Genomic DNA, 22,635 nt, shown 5'->3' with positions numbered 1-22,635 from the left:
TTACCTATGTAAGTTTTTAATTTAACGAGCCAATTTTCAGCCAATAGCATACATGTTAGAAATACTGTTAGTGTTAGCAAATATGATTTGGACATGATATTTTGGGAAAACACAACTTCTTGAAGTTAATACCCTTTTATCAAAACTTGTACTACCCCAAACAGGTAACTACTTTGATATGAAATATTACAACATTTCCAAAACAAGTAACAATCATAGGCTTTTAGAACTAGAAAGAAGGATCTGAGATTATTTCTACAATATCCTTGTCCTCTTTTTGTTTACCTACCAATTCAGGGAACTCACAATTCCTAAGGGAGTACATTCCATCTTTGGACAGTTACATAAGAAAATTTAGTCTCCTAGTGAGTTGATATCTATAAGCTATATTTTAATCATTACAGAACATGTCTGATATCTATCTTTTTGTATCTTTTAGAGAAGGGGTCAGCAAACTGGCTGGCTTATGGGCTAGATCCAGTCTATGCCTGTTTTTGTAACTAAAGTCTTGTTGAAACACACCCATGCTCATTTGTTTATGTATTAGTTATGACTGTTTTCATTCTACAGCAGCAGAGTTGCATAGTTATAACAGAGACCATACGCGGCCTGCAAAGCTTAAAATATTTACTATCTGACCCTTTACAGAAAAAAACTGATGACTATGATTTGGAGGATAAGTAAGCCTAGTTCCTTCAACTATTCCCCATGTAGATTCCTCCATGATCCTATTCTCAACCCAGTTTATTTATGTTTCTTAAAGACAACCCACATAAGGAAACAAAAAGAAGACAGGTCCAAGAAGTATACTACTTACACAACAGAAGCTTGCATGAAGAGAAAATAGAGAAAACAGAAGGGTGCACATCAATGAAATAAATCAAGAAAATTCCCAGAACTGAAGAACATGAGTTTACAGACTAAAAGGGCACAATGAGTATTCAACACAATGGGTTAAAAATAGATGCACCAAAGCACATCACCATGAAATTTAAGAATAATGGAGACAAAAGTCCCCAAAGCTACCAAAGGTGACGGGGAAGGTCACATTTAAAGAAACAAAAATCAGGGGTGCCTGGGTGGCTTAGTTGGTTAAGCATTCGACTCTTGGTTTTGGCTCAGGTCATGATCTTGCAGTTAATGAGTTTGAGGCCTGCATCGGGCTCTGTACTGACAGTGCAGAGCCTCCTTGGGATTCTCTCCCTCCCTCTCTCTCTGCCTCTGTTGCATACACTCTCTCTCTCAAAATAAATAAGTAAATTAAAAAAAAAAGGAATAAAAATCAGAAGTGGTTTGGGTTTCTCAACAAAAACACTAGAAGCTTAAATACAATATAACAATGCTTTCAAAATTCTGAAGGGTAATGACATCCAGTGTCGAATTCTATTTCCCTGCAAATAGCCAATTAAATGGAAGGAAGACTGAATATATTTCCAGACAATGCAAGATCTGAAAATAAATTTATCTCCTGTGCACTCTTTTCCTGGGATGTGCTCCACAAAAAAAGAAAAAGTTAACTAAGAAAGGGAAAAATACAGGAACTAGAAACAGGGAATCTGGCAGAGGTGAGAGGCAGAAGATATCTCCAGGAAGATGATGAAGGGAGACTCCAGGATGACAGTGTGCACGATTTGTGGAGCAGGAGAACCATGCCAACCATCCCAGATTGGAGCAGGAGATGGTTCTTGTCTTTCCTTTTTTTAGTTTATTTATTTATTCTGAGAGAGAGAGAGAGAGAGAGAGAGAGAGCACGAGCAGGGGAGGGTCAGAGATATCATGACATGAGCCGAAACCAAGAGTTGGATGCTTAAGTGACTGAGCCACCCAGACCAGGAGACCCAGGAGAAATTTCTTCAAGATGATGAAATATGATAGAATATATCTGATGCATCTAACCATAATGAGAGAAGATTTAAACAAATTAAAGAGTATGGACTGAATTGGTGGTAAATACATACAAATCAAAGACAAACAAAAATGACAATTATTAATCCATGGCATGGCTCACCTGTGAACAGTGTTTATACGGTCATAATGTAAACAATGACTACTCATCTAACAAAATTGCTGCATAACCATATTGAGAGAATGAGGGTAGGAAAGGTATAGAGCAGAGAAGCAAGGCATGGTGGGAAGAAGAGATAAATCCTTAACTGTTATAGTAGAAAGTGATCATTTTATGCCTAAACTGAAAAAAATCAAAGTAATATATTAATGTTATATGGAAATATGGAAGGAAATCCCAAAAGGATTGTTTAACAGAGTTGAAAGCAGATGCTTGTGAAGCAAGGAAAATGAGAGGAAGGTGGGAGCAAAGGACTGTTTTTAATAAAAAGCCTTATGGCATTATTTACTCTTAAATGCTATCAAATTCACAAAGATTAACTATAAGTGAAAAAGAGCAAGATGAAGAGCCCTCATTTCCGCAGTTCCCAAAATTCATGCCAACTTATCAAGAGGAGAAGCAAAATCTAAATTCCAACTTTATGATAGTAGCCATGATTCCTTTTAAATTGACATCATCTAAGGTTTATGGAAAAACTGGCCATTCAGAGCCAGTAATTTTTAATCTTTTAAAAGTCACAGATCGCTTAGACAATCTGCTTCAAGTGATGTATTCACTACCAAGAGAAATTTATACACACACATTTTTTCTTCCAATCTCAGGGATTGAAGTTTATCCCTGGACTTCAGGTAATAACTCCCAATTTCAAAGATGCAACAGTAAGTTGGATTTTCTGTATTCCTTTCCCGCTTGCTAGTATGTGCCTCTTCCATACAAAGCATTTAGTCTCTAACTTTGTTGTTCAATTTATTATTTTTTCAATTATCTTTTTTTATTTTTTTAAATTTACATCCAAATTAGTTAGCACACAGTGCAACAATGATTTCAAGAGTAGATTCCTTAATGCCCCTTACCCATTTAGCCCATCCCCCCTCCCACAATCCCTCCAGTAACCCTCTGTTCTCCGTATTTAAGAGTCTCTTATGGGGGCGCCTGGGTGGCTCAGTCGGTTAAGCGTCCGACTTCGGCTCAGGTCATGATCTCACAGTCTGTGAGTTCAAGCCCTGTGTCGGGCTCTGTGCTGACAGCTCAGAGCTCAGAGCCTGGAGCCTGCTTCGGATTCTGTGTCTCCCTCTCTCTCTGACCCTCCCCCGTTCATGCTCTGTCTCTCTCTGTCTCAAAAACAAACATTAAAAAAAAAAAAAAGGTTTTTTTTTAAATAAAGGATTTAAAAAAAAAAAAAGTCTCCTATGTTTTGTCCCCCTCTTGGTTTTTATATTATTTTTGCTTCCCTTCCCCTATATTCATCTGTTTTGTCTCTTAAAGTCCTCATATGAGTGAAGTCATATGATATTTGTCTTTCTCTGACTAATTTCACTTAGCATAAATCAATTATCTTTTTTTAAAGTTTATTTATTTATTGAGAGAGAGAGAAAGAGAGAGAAAGACAGAGGGGCAAAGAGAGAGAGAGAATCCCAAGTAGGCTCCGCACCAGCAGCATGGAGTCCAATACGGGACTCAAACTCATGAACAGTGAGATCTATGACCTGAGCTGAAACCAAGAGTTGGATGCTTAACCAACTAAGCCACCCAAGTGCCCCATCAATTATCTTAATTTTTTTTATAATTTTTTTTTAAATTTTTTTTCAACATTCATTTATTTTTAGGACAGAGAGAGACAGAGCATGAACGGGGGAGGGGCAGAGAGAGAGGGAGACACAGAATTGGAAACAGGCTCCAGGCTCTGAGCCATCAGCCCAGAGCCTGACGCGGGGCTCGAACTCACGGGCCGCGAGATCGTGACCTGGCTGAAGTCGGACGCTTAACCGACTGCGCCACCCAGGCGCCCCTTTTATAATTTTTTTAAAATGTTTATTTTTGAGAGAAAGAAAGACAGAGCACAAGTCAGGGAGGGGCAGAGAGAGACGGAGACACCGAATCTGAAGCAGGCTCCAGGCTCTGAGCTGTCCGCACAGCCTGATGCGGGGTTCAAACTCACAAACCACGAGATCATGACCTGAGCTGAAGTAGGATGCTCAACCAACTGAGCCACCCAGGCGCCCCAATGTTTATTTATTTTTGAGAGAGAAAGAGAGACAGAAACAGAGTGCGAGCGAGGGGAGGGGCAGAGAGAGAGAGTGAAACACAGACTCTGAACAGGCTCCAGTCTCTGAGCTGTCAGTACAGAGCCTGATGCAGGGCTCGAACTCATAAGCTGTGAGAGATGACCTGAGCCGAAGTCAGATGATTAACCGACTGAGACACCCAGGTGTCCCTCATCTTTTAGATAACACTTTGGCATACTACTGTACCCTTCCAGAATTTTCTATTTATACACTTAAAAAAAACCCTGGAATTATAGATATGCTTTATAATCTGCTTTTCTCATATAACAGTGCACATTACATCATCTCCAAATCTGATTCTCCGCTGGCCTCCAGACTTCTTTGTTCCTCAACTACTTATTTGATCTCCTTATTTCAAACTTAGCATGGTCTAAATGGAACTCTTAATTTTCTCCCCAAGCCAGTTTTCTCCTCAGTCTTCTCCAGCTCAGTAAGAGGAAATACCACCAAATTATTCAAGCTAAAAACTTCATCCTCCCGTCCTTTCTGTCATATGCCACCCCCAATTCATCAGCCAGTTCTGTCAACAAGAACTCCAAAACACATCCTGAATTCAGCCACTTCTCTGCATCTCCACTGGCACCACCGTAGTCTAAGACTTCTCTGACTGCTGTGAAAGCCTCCTAACTTGTCTCACTGTGTGCACCTTTGCTCACCTCCAATTTTATTTTCCACGCAACTGCAGTGGCCATTCCAAAATGTACATCAGATCACAACACGTCTCTCCTTCAAACTAATAAATAACTTACCTTTGTACTTTATAAACAATCTAAACTCTACCATGATGTTTGAGGCCCTACAAGATCTGTCCTGTGGTCACTTTTCTAACCTCCATCCCTACACTCTCCTCTTTCACTGGGCCCAAACGAGCCACGCATTCCCATTTCAGGGCCCTTGTACTTGCTGTTCACTCTTCCTACAGTGTTGCTCCCCCAGCCTTTTCCACGGATAGCATCTTCTCCCCATCTGGATTATATTCCAAATGCCATTTCATACTTTTCTAACTACCCACTCCAAAGTTAACCCACCCCTCTTTACTCCAGTGCCTCCCATTACTATCCCACTGGTCTTACTGTCTTCACATGCTTACCAGAAATGGAACTGATTTTGTTAATTTGTTTGATTAGTGCCCATCATCCCCTGCCCTCATACTCTCTAAGAATATAAGTTCTTTGACATCAGGGATATTATCAGTCTCTTTCACTGCTGTAGCATTTCACTTCTCAGCATTTAGAACAATTTAGAACAATTCCTGGTATACAGTATCAATCAATAAGTATTTATTAAAAAATAGATGAGTTCCATATTTAATAAATTTGTAGTGTTGTAATACTTTTTAAAAAGTGGTTTTACTTTGGAATACTTTTAGATTTACAAAAAAAAAATGCAGAGTGCCCATATATTCTTTATCTTTACTCAGTTTCCCCTAATGCTAACACATTTGTCAAAATTAAGAAATTAACACTGGAATAATAATGTTAACTAAACTACAGACCACTCAGATTTCACCAATTTTCTATTTACATTTTTGTTTGTTTTAATCCAATCTAGGGTGTACCACCTTGCATTTAGTCATCATATCTCCTTAGTCTCCTCCAATTTGTAACTATTTCTCACTTTCCTCGTTTTTCATCACTTTGAAACTTTTTTTAAAGTGCATATCCATTCATTTTGAGAGAGAGAGAGAGAGAGAGAGCAGAGGAGGGGCAGAGAGAGAGAGGGAGACAGAGAATGCGAAGTAGGCTCCACACTGCCAGCACAGAGTCCTATGCAGGGCTTGATCTCATGAACCATGAGATCAGGACCTGAGATGAAATCAAGAGTCCAACTCATTGCTTTCAAAGCCCCCCTCATCACTTTGAAACTTTTATTTAAGAGTATTGTTCACATATTCTGTAGAATGTCTAGAAAGTCCCTCAATTTGCGCTTATCTGATATGTTCTCTCAGAGTGGGGTTATAGGTTTTGGGGTAATACAAAGGTGACGTTTCTTCTTATCACATGATATGAGAAGCAGGGATAAATGATATTAACATGACTATCACTAGTGATATTAACACTGATTACTTGATTAAGGTGGTGTTTTCCAGGTTTCTCTACCATACAGCCACTGTTTTTCTCTTTTCATATTCTATGCTTTGGAAGGGAGTCACCATATCCCAGTCTACACACTCAAAGAGAGGGGCTCTCGTGGGCACCTGGGTGGCTCAGTTGGTTGAACATCCAACTTCGGCTCAGGTCATGATGTCGTGGTTCGTGGGTTTGAGCCCCACACTGGCCTCTGCACTGTCAGCACAGAGCCTGCTTGGGATTCTCTCTCTCTCTCTCTCTCTCTCAAAATAAATAAATAAACTTTAAAAAAACCTCTCATGGAGTGAGAAATATCTACTCCAATGTAATATTTCTTCCATTCATTTTTAATTATGGAAAAGAGAGGCAGTGGCATTTACAGTAAGTCTTAAGAGACAGACAGTGCTCAGGTATTTATTTACCTAAAAGAAAATTCTATTCGTTAAATACTCTTACCTACCAGTATCAAGATACCAAAGATCCTTGCAGCAAACTTGACTATTCAGTGCTTTTTTGTAGCCATCTCTTCCACTCCAAAAATACAATCGAGTGCCAATTGCAACAGCACAGTGTCCAGCTCGTGGTCTTGGTCTTGAATTTTTTTTATCTTCCTGAGAATCCGATACGAGGGTGGTCCACTCTGCTGTATCTACAAGACAGCAATATCCATGACTACAGTATTGCTCTTAAATAACAAAATCACAAGAACTCTTTTATTAATAAATTTTATTTCAATAAGTAGCTCTTAAAAGACTTACCCAGATTTAGATAAGAAAATGAACTAGTACATCTCCATTCACAATCATGAGGTGAAGTCTCAATATTCTCCCCCTTATGTGGAACCCATCCACCAAAAATGTACATCCTGAACAACAAAAAGAGAGAACATAAAGTGGCTGACTTTTTTTTCTAGAGCTTTACTTTTTTTTTCTTTTTAGATTTTCAATGCTAAGAATAGACTTAAACTTACTTGTTTACTCAAAGCTTCAGGACTATTAACTCACTTATTATGGTCAAGGTAATGGGAATAAGATAATGAATAAAGCAATCTTCTCTGAAGAGTTTACAATTCTATGAAGCAATACAGAATCAAATTATTTGTCTCTGGCAAGTTACTTAAGTGGAAAATATTTCAATTCTAATACATTTGAAAATCAATACTATTTATAATGAGTGAACCTCACTCAGAAAGACAGTCAAATGATCTATGATATCCAAAGTCAAATTTAGAGTTGTATGCATACAGTAACCAAAGAAGATTAAGTTTCTTATAACTTTGGTCACTGATATCACTCAAATAAAAAACTTTTGGGGCACCTGGTGGTTCTGTCAGTTAAGCGTCTGACTCTTGATTTCGGCTCAGGTCACAATCTCATGGTTTGTGAGATCGAGCTCCCCGCAGGAGCCTGCTTGGGATTCTCTCTCCCTCTCTTTCTCTCTCAAAATAAATAAATAAACATTAAGACAAAACAAAACACAAAAAACCTTTAACTATGTCCCTCGGGCCCCTAAAGGTTCTGGAGACATGCCTAATGACTGCTTGAAGGAGAAAGGCTCACCAGGCAGAGCTTAGGGCCGATGTGACAGCATGCCAACTGGAGAAGCTCTATTTTATACCTATTTTCTATATTAGAGTTCCAGGGGAAAACCACATTTTATAAAAGGGTTCTGAGATTTTTTAAAATGTACCTATCAGATTTTGTTTATGGCTATCTTTTAAAAGGAACTAATGAGGTTGTAGCTGTTTCCTAAAACATTACTTTTAAGGTAAAGTCCCTACACAAGAAAATATTTAATTAAATTCTATTTACACAATAATGCACAAGTAAGGGAACTTGCTGATGATAGTAATAGCTAACCTTTATGGCGTACTCCTTATGTAGCAGGCACTGTTTGGAGCATTTCATATGTATTAATCCATTTAATCCTGAAGGCAACCTCGTGAAGTAGGTTTTATTATTGACTGTATTTTATATGTAAGGAAACCGAGGTATAGACAGATTAAATTTCCTTGCCCCAGGTCATACACAACAAGTACCAAAACTGGAGACGTGAATTCAGGCATCTGGTTACAGAGTTTACGGTCTAACCATAACTCTATCCAAAGTTTAACCAGTGAGTGTACATTCTGAGTACATACCTGAGTGTAAGTCAAGTACTACCAAAAATAAGTAAAACGAAACATTGAGTTAGGTGTGTCAAACCTGGCAACAGAGAACAGATCTGTTCCTCAGATGCCTGTGCCTCAGACTTAAGTAAATGTACTCTGTGCAAGGAAAGCACTGTGAGGAATGCACACAAGTATAAGAGACAGCATGACAAGAAAATGCCGAAGTATTTTAGCCTCTGTAGGCTTATTATTTTTGCTTCAGGAAACAATCAAACACTATTAAATTCAATAATCTATTCCTAAGAACTTGGTAGCACCACTCTTCCCTGTGTGTGTCTTTCTTAAGTTGGTTAAAAAAAAGTGGAAAACAAAAAAACCAGAAACCACCACCATACTTGTTTCCTATAACACTGGCTGTGTGAAGGCTTCGTGGAAGTGGCACCGTCCCTTTAGTTTCTGGTTTTGACCACGACATCGTTTCTAGAAGTAAAAATTAAGTATATTAGCAATTTGGTCTAATAATAGCAAATTACCTCAACTTGCAGAATCTTAAAAAATAAAAAAGGACTTACCAAAAAGAAGCAAAACTGTTTCAAAACCATTACTTGAATTTCATCTTAAAATGAGCATTTACAGCCAACATAAATAGCTAATTATAGTAATCTATTTATACTTGAACGTTAGTGTTTGAAATACAGAGGTGTATTTAGGGTGCCACCAATTTTGAATTAAAACCAAATTAGAGATTTTCACATTTTAAGTAAGAGCACATTGTGTAGAAGATAGTCAAAAGTGAGAGGCACACCTACCTCCCAATCACTTCATTCCTAGGATCCTTTTAAAAAGAGCTAGCTAGCCCAGGGTTTTTCACTGACCAGTAATAACATTACTAATGCTACATTTTCTGTAGACAGAGTAACCATATAAATTTGATCATCCCCAACTGGGACATTTTACAGAGTGGTAATTGGTACTACTGATAGTTACATGGGACAATAAGCATTAATCAGTCACCTTAGACAAACCAGGACATATGGCGACCCTACTTATAAGGAACACAGGAGAGTTACGGCCATAAACCAAACATTCATTTGTTTAACTTTATTGATCAGCAACCACTCACGTCACATCTCACCTGTTCCAGAGCTGGCTACACGTGCCTTCTATAAACCTAAGTGTGACTCGATAAATACTTTAACAAAAATATTTTTCAAAGGATTTTTACATTTTCCTTTATCAATCAAAACCAATTCCTGAGTCTGAATCAAGGTAAGCTTACCTAAGTCAAGTTGCCATAGATCATCCAGGCGAGCACCACACATTCCACCAAAGACATACATTTTAGGACTTCCAGAATCTTTTTTGCAATATATCACAGCTGTGTGGGATTCTCTTGGAGAAGGCACAATCCCTTTAGTCACTGGAATGCTCCAACCCACAACACCAGAACCGTGCTGTAGCTCCAACTCATAGAAATCATTTAAATATCTAGGATATCATGAAATAATATTAAAACATTAACAGAACATATATCTTCTATTTGATTTTTGTTTCTATTTATAAAGATAAGATATGCTTACTATGAAACATTCATTTAGTACAGAAAGGCATTAGGAGAGCAAAAACCCCTTCCTCATTTATTCACCACGTATTTATCAAAAACTACCATGCACCAGGTACTCTTGCGGGGATCAGCAGCAAACAGAAGAGATTAAAAAAATTCCTGCCATCATTTAACCAACACTCACATCCAAGACAACAACTGTGATGGTTTGAAAACATAGCCACAAATTCTCTGACACTTCCATTCAGGAGGCAGTTATGTCTGTCCTCACCCTCAATTCCAGGCAAGCTTGTGACTGCTTCAACTAGAGTGTGGTGATATGACACTATGTGACTTCTGAGGCTTGGTCACAGCCAAGCCTTGGTTCTGAGGCTGTGACCAAGTGTCAGAAGTCACTATAAAATACTTGTTCTTGGAATCCTGAAGCATCAGGTAAGTCCAACTAACACAAGTCTGAAGCAGCATACATAGGCATGCAGCATGATGGCCCCAGTTCAGTCCATCCTTCAGCCATTTCCATTGAGGCATCAGATGTGGGAGTGACCATTCAAGCCTTCCCATCTCAGGGTCTAGCCATCACTGCTGTGTCCTATCTTAATTCCTGATGCACAGGATCCCTGAGCATAATGTTATTTTGCATCACAAACTCTTTGGGGGTTTATTACATGGTACTAGATAACCAAGACAATCACTGTTGACAATAATTGGTAAATACCCCCTTTTGTTTTTTTTAATTTTAGAGAGAAAGCGTGAGTGGGGGAGTGGGGCAGAGGGAGAGACAGAGAATCTTAAGCAGGCTCCACGCTCAGCACAGAGCCCGGGGAGCTCAATCCCATGACCCTGGGATCATGACTTGAGCCAAAATCAACAGCTGGATGCTCGACCAACTGAGCCACACAGGTGCACCAGTAAATACCCTTTCTGACCCCCCTTTCTGTATGGATCTCCACATATGCATAAATGAGACATACTACAAATGTTGCTTTGTAACTTTTTTCTTTTAAAATTTTCACTCTATAATGTCATAGCAATGCCCTGCATAGCTTTTTTTTTTTTTTAACTCTAGAAACTGGCATAAAACTTCTCATGCATGACATTGATGTTTTCAATGTTTTGAGCAAAATGACTTTTATAGGAATATATTTCCTATCAAATTATTACTCAAATATGAGGGCAAAATCAAAACACTTTAGGACATATAAAACTTCAAAATGTAGCTATATAATTGTTTTGGGGAAAAACATGACACTAGATGCCATTTCAGAAAAATGAAAGAAATGAAAGAAATCCAAGAAAGAATACACTGAATAAGAGAAATGGCGGTACAAAGAAATCAGTGATTTGTAATCACATTTAAATTTATGTTTATAAGTGTGGTTGTGAGATCTAAGCAAACAGTAAGACTAACCAAATAATTAATTTCTTAACGGTATTATAATCTGGAATAAGATTCAAAAATACATGGAACATATGGGAAAATAAGGGTAAGTAAAAGAAGGTGAAGACAGTAATCTACTCTCAAAGATGACAAGATCTTCTCAGTTTAAATGTGTGTAATAATTTCTGAACAACTAACAGAAGCACAGAATTAGCACATATAACTTTCAAATCATTAAGAGGAAAGAAGAAAACAGTACATCAAGAAAAAGTAAGGAAAAGGAAAAATAAGCAAAGCAGTGTCAGTCTATGGAAAACAGTTAATAAGATGGTTAGGGGAAAAAAAAAACACTACAATACAAAACCATGTCAAAAGAAAGACAAACTATAAAAAGAAATTTGGTACACATCACCAAAAAAGATAAAATTTTCCTAATGTAAAAAGCTCCTACAAGATCAATATTATAACTAATCACACAATAGACACAAACAAAAAGATATAAACTGACAGTTCACAGAATGAGAAATAAAAACTGTATAAATGTATATGTATACACACACAGAAACACATATACAAACACATACACAAATGTTCAACCTCATTACAATTTTTAAAAATCTTGCAAAGGCAGGAAAAGGCAGGAAGCTGGAGGTAGAGAAGCAACAATAAGCAGAATAGATGGAAAACATAAAATAACAAAAGTAGGAAAAGACTTCCCTATTAAGAGACAAAGTCTCTTGGGGGCAGGAAGCGTGTAGGGGAAACAAAGTAAAAGAACCCTAAATCCAGCTATAAGCAAGTAACAGCAATGATAATATTAAAATTAACAAGTGATGTGGCATAGACTTACACAGATCTGAATGGGTACCAGCCAGTATGCTGTACCAGCTCATACTGGTTGTTAATCCTATTTAAAAAAGGTAAGTCTACAACAAAATAATACACACAGGCTGAAAATTAGATATACAAGGAACAAACCACAAATGCATAATCACACTGGGAGATTTTAACATGTCACTCAGAAGTTGATCTGACCTAGACTCACAAAACAAAAAAGCTTAGAGTAATAATTTAAAACATTGATTTAATAAAGAACCTAGTCCCCGGGGCCCCTGGGTGGCTCAGTCGGTTGGGCGTCCGACTTTGGCTCAGGTCATGATCTCGCGGTCCGTGAGTTCGAGCCCCACGTCGGGCTCTGTGCTGACAGCTCAGAGCCTGGAGCCTGCTTCAGATTCTGTGTCTCCCTCTCTCTCTGCCCCTAACCCACTCTCATTCTGTCTCTGTCTCTCTCAAAAAAGAGACGTTTAACAAACATTAAAAAAAAATTTTTTTTAAAAGAACCTAATCCCCAAACAGTCAAGAACTTACAATCTTTATGAGTACCTACGGAACAATCACATATACCACATATACCACAAAGACAATCTCCAAGAAGGAAAAACCCCATACACCACATATTTTTATCACAATATAATAAAACTAGGTATTAGCAACAATAACAAAAGTTTCCATTTGGAAACTAAACTTTTATGTCAAATTACTTTTGGGTTAAAGAGAAAATAGGGGCACCTGGTTAAACATCCAATTCTTGATTTCAGCTAAGGTCATGATCTCACAGTTCATGAGCACAAGCCCCACACTGGGCTATCTACTGAGTGTGAAGCCTGCTTGGGATTCTCTCCCTCTCTCTGCCCCCCTCTCTCTCAAAAATAAATAAATAAACATTTTTTAAAATGTAAAAAAAACATTAAAACTAATGACAATAAGAGCACTATATATCAAAACCTATGGAATATGGCCAAAGCCATAACCAGAGAAAAATATGTAGCATTTATTTGAAAATAAATGAATAATCATTCAAATTACTAGAAGTTAGAAAAAAATTAGAAAAGGCATCCAAACTATTAAAAGTTTAAAAGAAGTTAGAAAAAAGGAAAAATGTAAAGAAATGGAATACGGTTAAAGAAAATAAATGAAAAAGAAAAATAATAAAACTAAAAAGTGGTTCTTTGAAAACAAGTAATATAACAAACCACTAGCGAGTCTGGTTAAGAAAACACATGCATTTAAAAATGAGAAAAGAGCAGATATAGAGATTTCAAAGAGATACAGAGAATTGTCTTACAGTTTTTATCAATAAATATAAAAATCTAAATGAAATGGGTGATTTTTCAGGGAAAACATAAATTACCAAGTGACTCAAGAGAAAGTAGAAAATCTAAATAGATCAATAACTATAAGAGATATTTGAAAAAGCAGTCAACGATCATCTTCCTAAACTGTACCAATCTCAATTATGGGAAATTTCTACTAAATATTCAAGAAATTATGTTAGTTAAGCATAATAAAAAATGGAGAGCTTCCCATAACCTCAAAACACAGCCCTGGTTATGTTCCCAGGAATAACTGAACCCTGATACTCAAATCAGATTAGAACAGGATCTCACTACCCCAAATAAAAACACTATAGGAAAAATCACTAGTGAATACAGATAATATAAATGAATATTAGCAAAGTGAATTCAGCAAAGTATGAAAAGAACACTGTAATGCAACAAACTGGGGGTTAACTACAAATAAAAAGATGACTCATTTCAGAACCTAACAATATAATTAACAAAATTAATGGATTAAAGGAAAAATCAGTAAGTTCATTTCCATGTCTGAAATGAATACAAACATCCATTTTTGGTTAAAAGGAGAGAAAAAAAACCAATTAGCAAACTAGAAATTAAAAAAAAAAAAAATTTCTTTAACCTCACCAAAGGCAAATACTAGAAACCTACAGCAAAGATCACAAGTAATGATAAAGGGTAAATATATTAATGAAACAGAATACAGTCTTGAATAAGAGTTGGCAAACCTTTTCTGTAAAAAGTCAGACAGTAAATATTTTAGGTTATGGAGGCCTTCAGGTCTGTCACAACTACTCAACTTTGCTCTTTTAATATGAAAGCAGCCAGGGGTGCCTGGGTGGCTCAGTGGGTTAAGCGTCCGACTTCAGCTCAGGTCACGATCTCGCGGTCCGTGAGTTCGAGCCCCGCATCGGGCTCTAGGCTGATGGCTCAGAGCCTGGAGCCTGCTTCCGATTCTGTGTTTCCCTCTCTCTCTGCCCCTCCCCCGTTCATGCTCTGTCTCTCTCTGTCTCAAAAATAACTAAATGTTAAAAAAAAAAAAAAAAAAAAAATACGAAAGCAGCCAAAGACAACATGCAAATGAATCGGCATGGCTGTGTTCCAATAAAACTTTATTAACAAAGAAAGATAGCAGGCCAAATTTGGCCCATACAGTGTAGTTTGTAACCCCTAGTCTAGAGAATTTAGAAAAAGACCCATTTAAATGAGGATTAAGATATGACAGAGATAGGACTTGAAATCAGTGAGGAAAAAAATGGCTTATTTAATAAATGGTGGTGGGAGAATTAGAAATCCATTAGGAAGGAAAAGTAAAAATCTTCATACTAGTCATAAAAATATATTCTAAATCTATAAATATTTGAAACATAAAGAATAAATCTGTGAATATATCAGAAAAATACAGAATGTACTAGAAATTATAGAAAATATAGAGGGGCGCCTGGGTGGCGCAGTCGGTTGAGCGTCCAACTTCAGCCAGGTCATGATCTCGCGGTCCGTGAGTTCGAGCCCCGCATCAGGCTCTGGGCTGATGGCTCGGAGCCTGGAGCCTGTTTCCAATTCTGTGTCTCCCTCTCTCTCTGCCCCTCCCCCGTTCATGCTCTGTCTCTCTCTGTCCCAAAAATAAATAAACGTTAAAAAAAAAAAATTTATAAAAAAAAAAAAAAAAAGAAAATATAGAAAAATAATTTTGGCATAAGAGAAACTCCTAAGCAAGAAAAAAAAAAAAAATCCCAGAAAGCAATAAAAAAATATTGTCAAACCTGATAAGACAAAAATGAAACTCTTTAAAAAAAAAAAGGTAGACAAAAGACACGGAAAAAATATTTGGAATGTAAGAACAAAATATATAAAGAGCTCCAAAGAATCGATGATAATAATAATAATAATAATAATAATAATAATAAAACTGAAATCCACCGAGGTATAATTAGAGATGACAAATGATGGGGCGCCTGGGTGGCTCAGTCGGTTAAGCGTCCGACTTCGGCTCAGGTCATGATCTCACGGCCCGTGAGTTCGAGCCCCGCGTCGGGCTCTGTGCTGACAGCTCAGAGCCTGCAGCCTGTTTCAGATTCTGTGTCTCCCTCTCTCTCTGCCCCTCCCCCGTTCATGCTCTGTCTCTCTCTGTCTCAAAAATAAATAAATGTTAAAAAAATTAAAAAAAAAAAAAAAAAGAAATGACAAATGAGGGGAGCCTGAGTGGCTGAGTGAGGTAAGTGTCTGACTCTTGATTTAAGCTCAGGCCATGATCTCACAGTGGTGAAATTGAGCCCTGCATTGGGCTCCATGTTGCTGGGTGTGGAGCCTGCTTAGGATTCTCTCTTTTCCTCTTTCTGCCCCTCCCCTGCTTGCATGCTCTCTCTCTCAAAAGTATATAAATAAATAAACAAAATACATACATACATACATACATAGAAATAACAAATGAATTTGGCAAGGTCACGGAATACAAACTCAATATACAGAGAGCAACTGTGTTTCTATATATTAGCAATAAACCAATTATATTTCTATACACTAGCAATAAACAATCCAAAACTAAAATTAAGAAACCAAATCTATTCACGTCATTGAAAAGAATAAAAAAATTAGGAATAAATTTAATAAGATCAGAGCAAGACACACACATTTAAAACCTCAAAATATTGCTGGGAGAAATTAAAGAAGATCTAAATAAATGGAGAGACATTCCAGGTTCCTGGGTTGGAAGACTCAATATTAAGAAGATAGTAATTCTCCATAATTTTATCTATATTTTTCACACAGTACCTACCAAATTCCAGCAGACCTTGTTGCAGAAATTGGCAAGCTGATGCTAAATTTAAATAGAAATGCAAAGGACCCAGAATAGCCAAAACTCTCTTGAAAAAGCGTAATAAAATCTGAGAACTTATATCTTCCAATTTCAAAACTTACTACAAAGCTATAGTAATCAAAACAGTGTGGTACCAGCATTAGGCTAGACATATAGATCAAGAGAACAGAATGGAGAGTCCATAAATAAATCCTTACAGTTACAGTTAATTGATTTTCAACAAAAATGCCAAGCACAGAACACACAGTTCTGGATCGCTGACTAACAGAATGTGAACAGAAATGAATCTGCTTTAACCAGAGGCTTTAAAAAGCATTGCGTCTATTTGCTCCCTCAAGCTGCAAAAACTTGAGAGGCATGCCCATTATATATAATATATACAATATAACCTAAAAAAAAAAAAAAGCTGACTAATAAATGTTACAAGAAAAAGATTCTAAAAGATGCACATCAACTTGAATTATGTTTGCCTCTGTTGGAGGACAGTGTTGTTGAGAGAAAGAACTTCATATATTTTCTAATTTCTTGAATTTTTATAGGTCTATAACTAAAAACATCTATTTAACTTAAAAATGAAAAAGACATGTGCTAGAAGTATCTGGATTAGTATGGTAGGATAAATTTTTCTTCCTTTCTCCAGTTTCCAAGTTTTCTGTGATGTTTTAGTATGTGTTATTTTTTACAGTTTGAAAAACCAAAAAAGCTAAGCCTCTAACATCAATGTAATGTAGATACCATGCTGATGACAACCTGAAAGTGTCAACAATCTTATTGAAAGATTGATGCCAACAATCTTATTTAGCCATTATAATGACACTGAAATGTTAAGTATTTAATCAGTCCCATTTCACAGTCAAGGAAAACAGGGTTAGATTACTTCCACTAAAGGACACACATGGTAAGCAGTGAATCAGAAAACAGTCTTTTGGACTCTAAATCTCCAAATCCTGAGTGCTATGACAATGTGATCAAAACACTGTGATCAAAAAAGAAAAGAGGTAGTGATAGTTCTGTTTGGAGAAAAGAGGAGAGGATTGGTTCACAAAGTATTTGCTTGTATGAACCACCTTAATGGCTTCCTGTATGAAAAATGGATATGATGGCCTTCATCTTGTAGTGAAATTTTTTGTCACCAAATCCCTAGAGACATCTAATTTGAAAATAACCATTTGTTACTTTTTATTATCATTTATGACAACTAAAATACATCATGACTCAAAACATACAAATATGTTGCTATAAGCAGTTATATTAGTATCATTTAATAAGATGCTTTCTGATTAGAAAAGGCATAGTTTTGAAGACAGATACATACTCCAGGGACTACGGAAAATATAAGTGCACCCAAATTTGTTCACTGTTAGGTTCAAATGCAAAAGGCTAAGCTTCATCCCTTTTAGTAATTAAAAATGAAAGAAACTAAATGTTCTTAAAAGTCATAAAACAAACATTTGGTCTGAAAAAGAATCAGCATACCTGGGAACATTATTGTTTGAGTCTTCACTTTCATTTGCCAGACCACCAAACAAATAGCATTTGTTACCATATAAAGAGAAGCTATGTCCAAGCCGGGGACAAGGAGGTAAACCAGAAGAAGGGGGGTGGGGTTTCACTTTTTTCCATAACCAACGACTTGCCTAAAAAAGAGCATAAATACAATCAGGCAAAATCAGGAAAACATTCCTATATTGTCAATAGTATAACATCATACCAATACATTTTAATCGAAATCCAATTAGAAGGCTCCAATAAGCTATCCTGGGGACAAATGACAAGTAAGCAGATAACTTCTGGAACTAAAATAAACACTGCAATAGAAATTCAGTCTACTCTTCCATATTCACAGCTTTTCTCAACAGCAACCTAATAGTAAACATGATAATAACTCAAACGCTAACAGTTTCAAAATATTTTCCAAATGAAAAATTAAATATATATAGCTTTAAGAGTAAATGTAATTTGGGGCGCCTGGGTGGCTCAGTCGGTTGGGTGTCCGACTTGGGCTCAGGTCATGATCTCATGGTCCACGAGTTCAAGCCCCACGTCGGGCTCTAGGCTGATGGCTCAAAGCCTGGAGCCTGCTTCCAATTCTGTGTCTCCTCTCTCTCTGCCCCTCCCCCGTTCATGCTCTGTCTCTCTCTGTCCCAAAAATAAATTAACGTTAAAAAAAAATTAAAAAAAAAAGATTAAATGTAATTTATACATTCTTACTTTCTGAAATTAGGTAATACATAGTATATATTTCAACCTTTAAGTATGCATAAAGGTCATTTAACAAACCAAACTCCAAAACTTATACTCTGGCCATGGATGCTCTATTTATCTAAAATGATTTGCTCATAAATAGGTATAATTCACCCACATCTGTCAATTACCAGATGCCCTCGTGATAATAGCCCTGTGAACACATGCACAGTTTGGGAATAAAAGTCAATTAAGGGCTGTCAGAGAGGGCTCTGAGTGCGGTTTAGGAGAATCAAACATAAAAGGACATAAGAAACTGTCGTGTGTGTGTGTGTGTGTGTGTGTGTGTGTGTGTGTGTGCGCGCGTGTGCGTCTGTGAGCATGTGCACATATACTGCCAGGGGGAAAAAGTGATTATTAGTGTAATGGTAACAATTTCTATAACTGAGCAGAGGTTTTCAAAATATGGTCTGGGGACCAGCAGCAGCACAGGGGAAGTTGGTAAGAATTCAAGGGGGGAGGCCTCACATCAGACAATACTGATTCAGAAGCTCTGGGAGCAGGGCCCAGCAATCTGTGTTTTCACAAGCCCTCCAGATGCTTCTGTTGCTGCTAAAATCCAAGAACTATGACACTAAGATACAAAAACCCAAACATGTAACATGTACAATTGATGCTAAGTAACAGATATCTTTATGTTACAAATGTTACACTGAGTATTAAAAAAAAGACTCACAGTTAGAAACTTTGGCTCTTTAGTGAAGTGGAAACATTTTCTTTGAAGCTCTAAAATGTGAAGTTCACACTATCTCAAATACATTAATGAAATATTTGACAATCTTTCAAAGAATGAAGAGCAAGATCATTATTAAAGCTGCAGATTGAGATAAATTTTAAATACACTTACTTGCAACTCATACAACTCATTGCTGTATCTTCCATATTCAACCATTCCCCCGAACACTAATATTCTGGTACCATCACAGACAAATCCATGGGCAGCGCAACCTGGAGGGATGTCTCCTCTAACCGCTGGTAGGAACCACTGATTTGTAACTAGTTGCCAAAATAAAATTAAGACCAATTATGATACAATGTTGTCACAAACTATGAGTGTGTACTTTATATGTATCTTCTAGATCAGTGGCTCTTAACTGGGGATGACTCTGCCCCCAGGAGAACAACATAACTTGGCGGTTGCCTTACTGGAGAGGGAGAGGAGAGATGCTTACTGGCCACTAGTGGGTAGAGCCCAGAGACGCTGCCAAACATCTTACAAGGTCCGTGCAAGCTCTTCCAACAACTAATTCCTCTGGTTCAAAACGGCCACATGCTGCTGTTGGAGAAACCCTGATCGATGTCATTAATTCTTCCCCAAACCTTGCTTGGTATCATCATCTCCATTCTACCGGTGAAAATCTATTTAAGTTTGGTGACTTTAGCGCTGATCCTGGTGACCCGGCAGAGCAAAATTCAAACCAGGTCTCACCTTCCAAAGCCAGGATTTCTACACTACCCCAAACTGTCAAATAACTTTTTAACTAAATAGTGGAGTGCTGGGGGGGGGGGGAGGGTGAAAAAATAAAATAAAATGTCCCCTATCGCCTACGCCACTACTGTATTCAGCACTATGACTAAGTTATTTGGTCCGAGTCGCTGATCGTGACATAGACCCCCAATTCAGCAATCAGCCTCACACCGAGGAAACAGCTCCTGCGCGACAGCGGGCGCGTTTCCACGGCGGGGAAAACGGAACGCCGCCCTCCTATCTATCCCCGGGGCCCTCGGCCAAGGGGCACTGGTGAGTCGCAGCGGCGCTCCAGCTGACAGTCGCCTTCCGGAGCGCTGCACAGCTGAACTTGAGCAAGCACGCCCCACTGTGGGAGCCGGGCGCCCGGCTCAGCCACCGGCCGCTCCCCCGCCAGCGCGCAGGGGGACCAGCGGAGCAAAAACCCCGACTGCCACCGGCCAGATGCGGGGCAGTATTCGCGGGGAGCCTACCAGAACGCCTCTCGCTTTCCCTGCTCGCCCCCCGCCCCGCCCCGCCTCTCTCCCTCCTAAGGAAAGACCGCAGGCAACGACGAGAAGGGCCCGGCGCAGCTTCGGTTTGGAGTTGGTTTTGGTTTTTGACAGGGGAGGGATCTCGGACCCCCGGAGTGGGCGAGACTCCGGGAAGAGGCCCCGGCGGGTGAAAACGGCCTCCCTCTCTCTCTCTGTCTGTCTCTCTCGCCTACGTCCGCCAGCAGGGCTGGGGCGCGGGGGGGTGGGAGGGGGTGGGGAGGAGGTCCCGGACCGCCTGCCTGAGGGCCGGCGCGCCCCGCTCAGGGCCCGGTTCCGCCCCGCGGGGCCCCGGGAAAACGGAGCTGCCGCCCGGGACGCTGAGGACCCCGGACCCGCCCGGCCGAGCCGCGCTCCCCGCAGCCCGCCCGAGGAGGCAGTGACCCGGCGGTGACAGCTGTCAGGGCCGCGGCCGCCGCCTCGCCTCCCCTCCCCCTCCGCGGCTCCCACAGGCGGGGCCGTAGAGTTGCCGCCGCGCCTACCCGTGTTGTAGACGTGCAGCTCGTCCGCGATGCCCTCGTTGCCCCCTCCAAAGATGATCATCAGCTCCCGGATAGCCACGGCCCGGTGTCCGTGCCGGGCGCGGGGGACCGGCCCCGTGAAGGAGGAAACCCGCCTCCAGTTGAGGAGGCTGGGAGCCGCCATCTTCCCAACCCCCGCCCCTCTGCCCACAATGCACCGCGCCCGCTCCGGCGCCTCCGCTCCCGGGGGAGGGCGGGGACCCGCCTCCAGCTGTGCGCCGGGGGCGGGGGGGGGGTGTCACGTGACCGCGGGCGCCCGGGGCCAGGCTGGAGGCCCGCGGGGCGCGGAGGGGTCCCGGCCGGGGGGCCCCGCCCTCGCCTCCGGGCTACGTGTCCCGGCCGAGCCCCTTTGGCAACGGGCCTCCGGCTGGAAAGACCTTTCCCCCCGACCGAGTCTCCCGCCCCCAGCCCTCGCACAGGGCCCCCTCCCCTCCCCTCCCCCCCGTTTTGTATAGCGGGAGAAAGTACAGCGTTTGCCTTTACGGCCACTTTAATTGAGCATCTACGATGCCCGGGCGAGTCAGGCTCGGAACAGTTAGCGCGACGGGCAGGAAAGCTCGCGTAGAGGTTCGAAGTGCCGCGAGCGCGGGGAGCCGAGAGGGACGTCTGCCTGCGCCGGCGGGTGGCGCCGGGCGTCGAGGATGCCCGCGAACGCCGGAGGAGGCGCGCAGCCTGCCCCGCGAGCGAGCGGCCGTCCCTGAGCACCGCCCCCCCCGCCGCCCCGAGGGAAGGTCGGAGCCGAGCCTGCACCGACGAATCAGGCACTTGAGCGTTTGGCGGCTGTACCCATGCCGAGAAGTTTAGGAACAGCGAGCCGCGGAAGGCTGGTTTGCTTCAGCAGGTGGGAGACTGTAGGTTCCTGTTTTATTGCTGGATAGCGTGTGAGGGTCTTCCGTTGCCAAACGCAGTCCTAATTGCCTTGCGTGTGTGAACTCACGGTTCTCCCAACGATCCAGTGCAGTGGGTACTGCTGTCTCCCTTTTCGTGGATGGGGATTTGCGGCACAGAGAAGTAAAGCAGTTGTCCCCGGACACACAGCAGAAGCGGATTGGGAGCGGGATTCAAACGCAGGGCTTCTGACTCCAGAGCCCTTTTCCCTAACCACTATACAATAAACTGCCTTTGCTCACATTCATATATAATCCTAATAAGGCTGAGACGCTTTATTGCCCGGTCCTATAATGAATCACACTCAAAGAGATACAAGTCCAGAAAAAGACAAAAAATATTATTGAAAGCAGTTTAAATCTCTACCTCACACTCTCGAGAAGGTACCAAAGGGGGCTACACACAACATCAGGCAGATTTCCTAAAATTCCTTTTTCCTCATCTCTTGTTTTCAAGTTCTCTCCTATGCCTGTATCATCCCCCTCTCCCCCAACTCCCTCGATCCTAAGCAGGCCTCTCCACCTTTTCATCTATCTAAACTTTCTTTTGAGAAGTGATTCTCTACCGTTTTAAAAAGGAATTCTCACTATTCTTTCAGCTGCTGCTTCTCAAGTTCTTCCTCTCACTTTTTTATTATCCCGATTTTGCAAGATGGTCAAAGAGAATTTGGGAAAGGAGGGGGAAGATGGCTGGAAACAAGGAAAGGAGCTTATGAATATGTATGTATTAATATTTTTCTCTGCCACAGAGAAACTCATAACATAAACTCTTAAATGTTT

The 22,635-nt window shown here is 40.2% G+C and overlaps 1 protein-coding gene across 6 annotated transcripts in view; it reads right to left on the bottom strand.

Moving 5' to 3' along the window:
- Positions 1–21,132, bottom strand: part of HCFC2 (host cell factor C2) — a 48,455-nt gene extending 27,323 nt beyond the window's left edge. For 3 of the 6 annotated variants that reach the window (XM_043562366.1, XM_043562363.1, XM_043562365.1), the window contains exons 1-7: positions 20,930–21,132; positions 19,297–19,445; positions 17,682–17,842; positions 9,590–9,798; positions 8,706–8,790; positions 6,959–7,065; positions 6,661–6,849 (exon numbers count right to left, since the gene is read on the bottom strand). In XM_043562366.1, coding sequence (XP_043418301.1) covers positions 6,661–6,849; positions 6,959–7,065; positions 8,706–8,790; positions 9,590–9,798; positions 17,682–17,842; positions 19,297–19,445; positions 20,930–21,092 — 1,063 coding nt within the window. In that variant the 5' untranslated portion in view covers positions 21,093–21,132. The remainder of the gene's footprint in view (positions 1–6,660; positions 6,850–6,958; positions 7,066–8,705; positions 8,791–9,589; positions 9,799–17,681; positions 17,843–19,296; positions 19,446–20,929) is intronic. The other 3 variants (XM_043562367.1, XM_043562368.1, XM_043562364.1) reach the window with 1 other exon arrangement.
- Between the last annotated feature and the right edge of the window lie 1,503 nt (positions 21,133–22,635).

The sequence above is a fragment of the Prionailurus bengalensis genome, chromosome B4 (genome assembly GCF_016509475.1).
Source record: "Prionailurus bengalensis isolate Pbe53 chromosome B4, Fcat_Pben_1.1_paternal_pri, whole genome shotgun sequence".
Taxonomy (NCBI): domain Eukaryota; kingdom Metazoa; phylum Chordata; class Mammalia; order Carnivora; family Felidae; genus Prionailurus; species Prionailurus bengalensis.
This window is presented reverse-complemented; position numbering and strand designations above follow the sequence as displayed.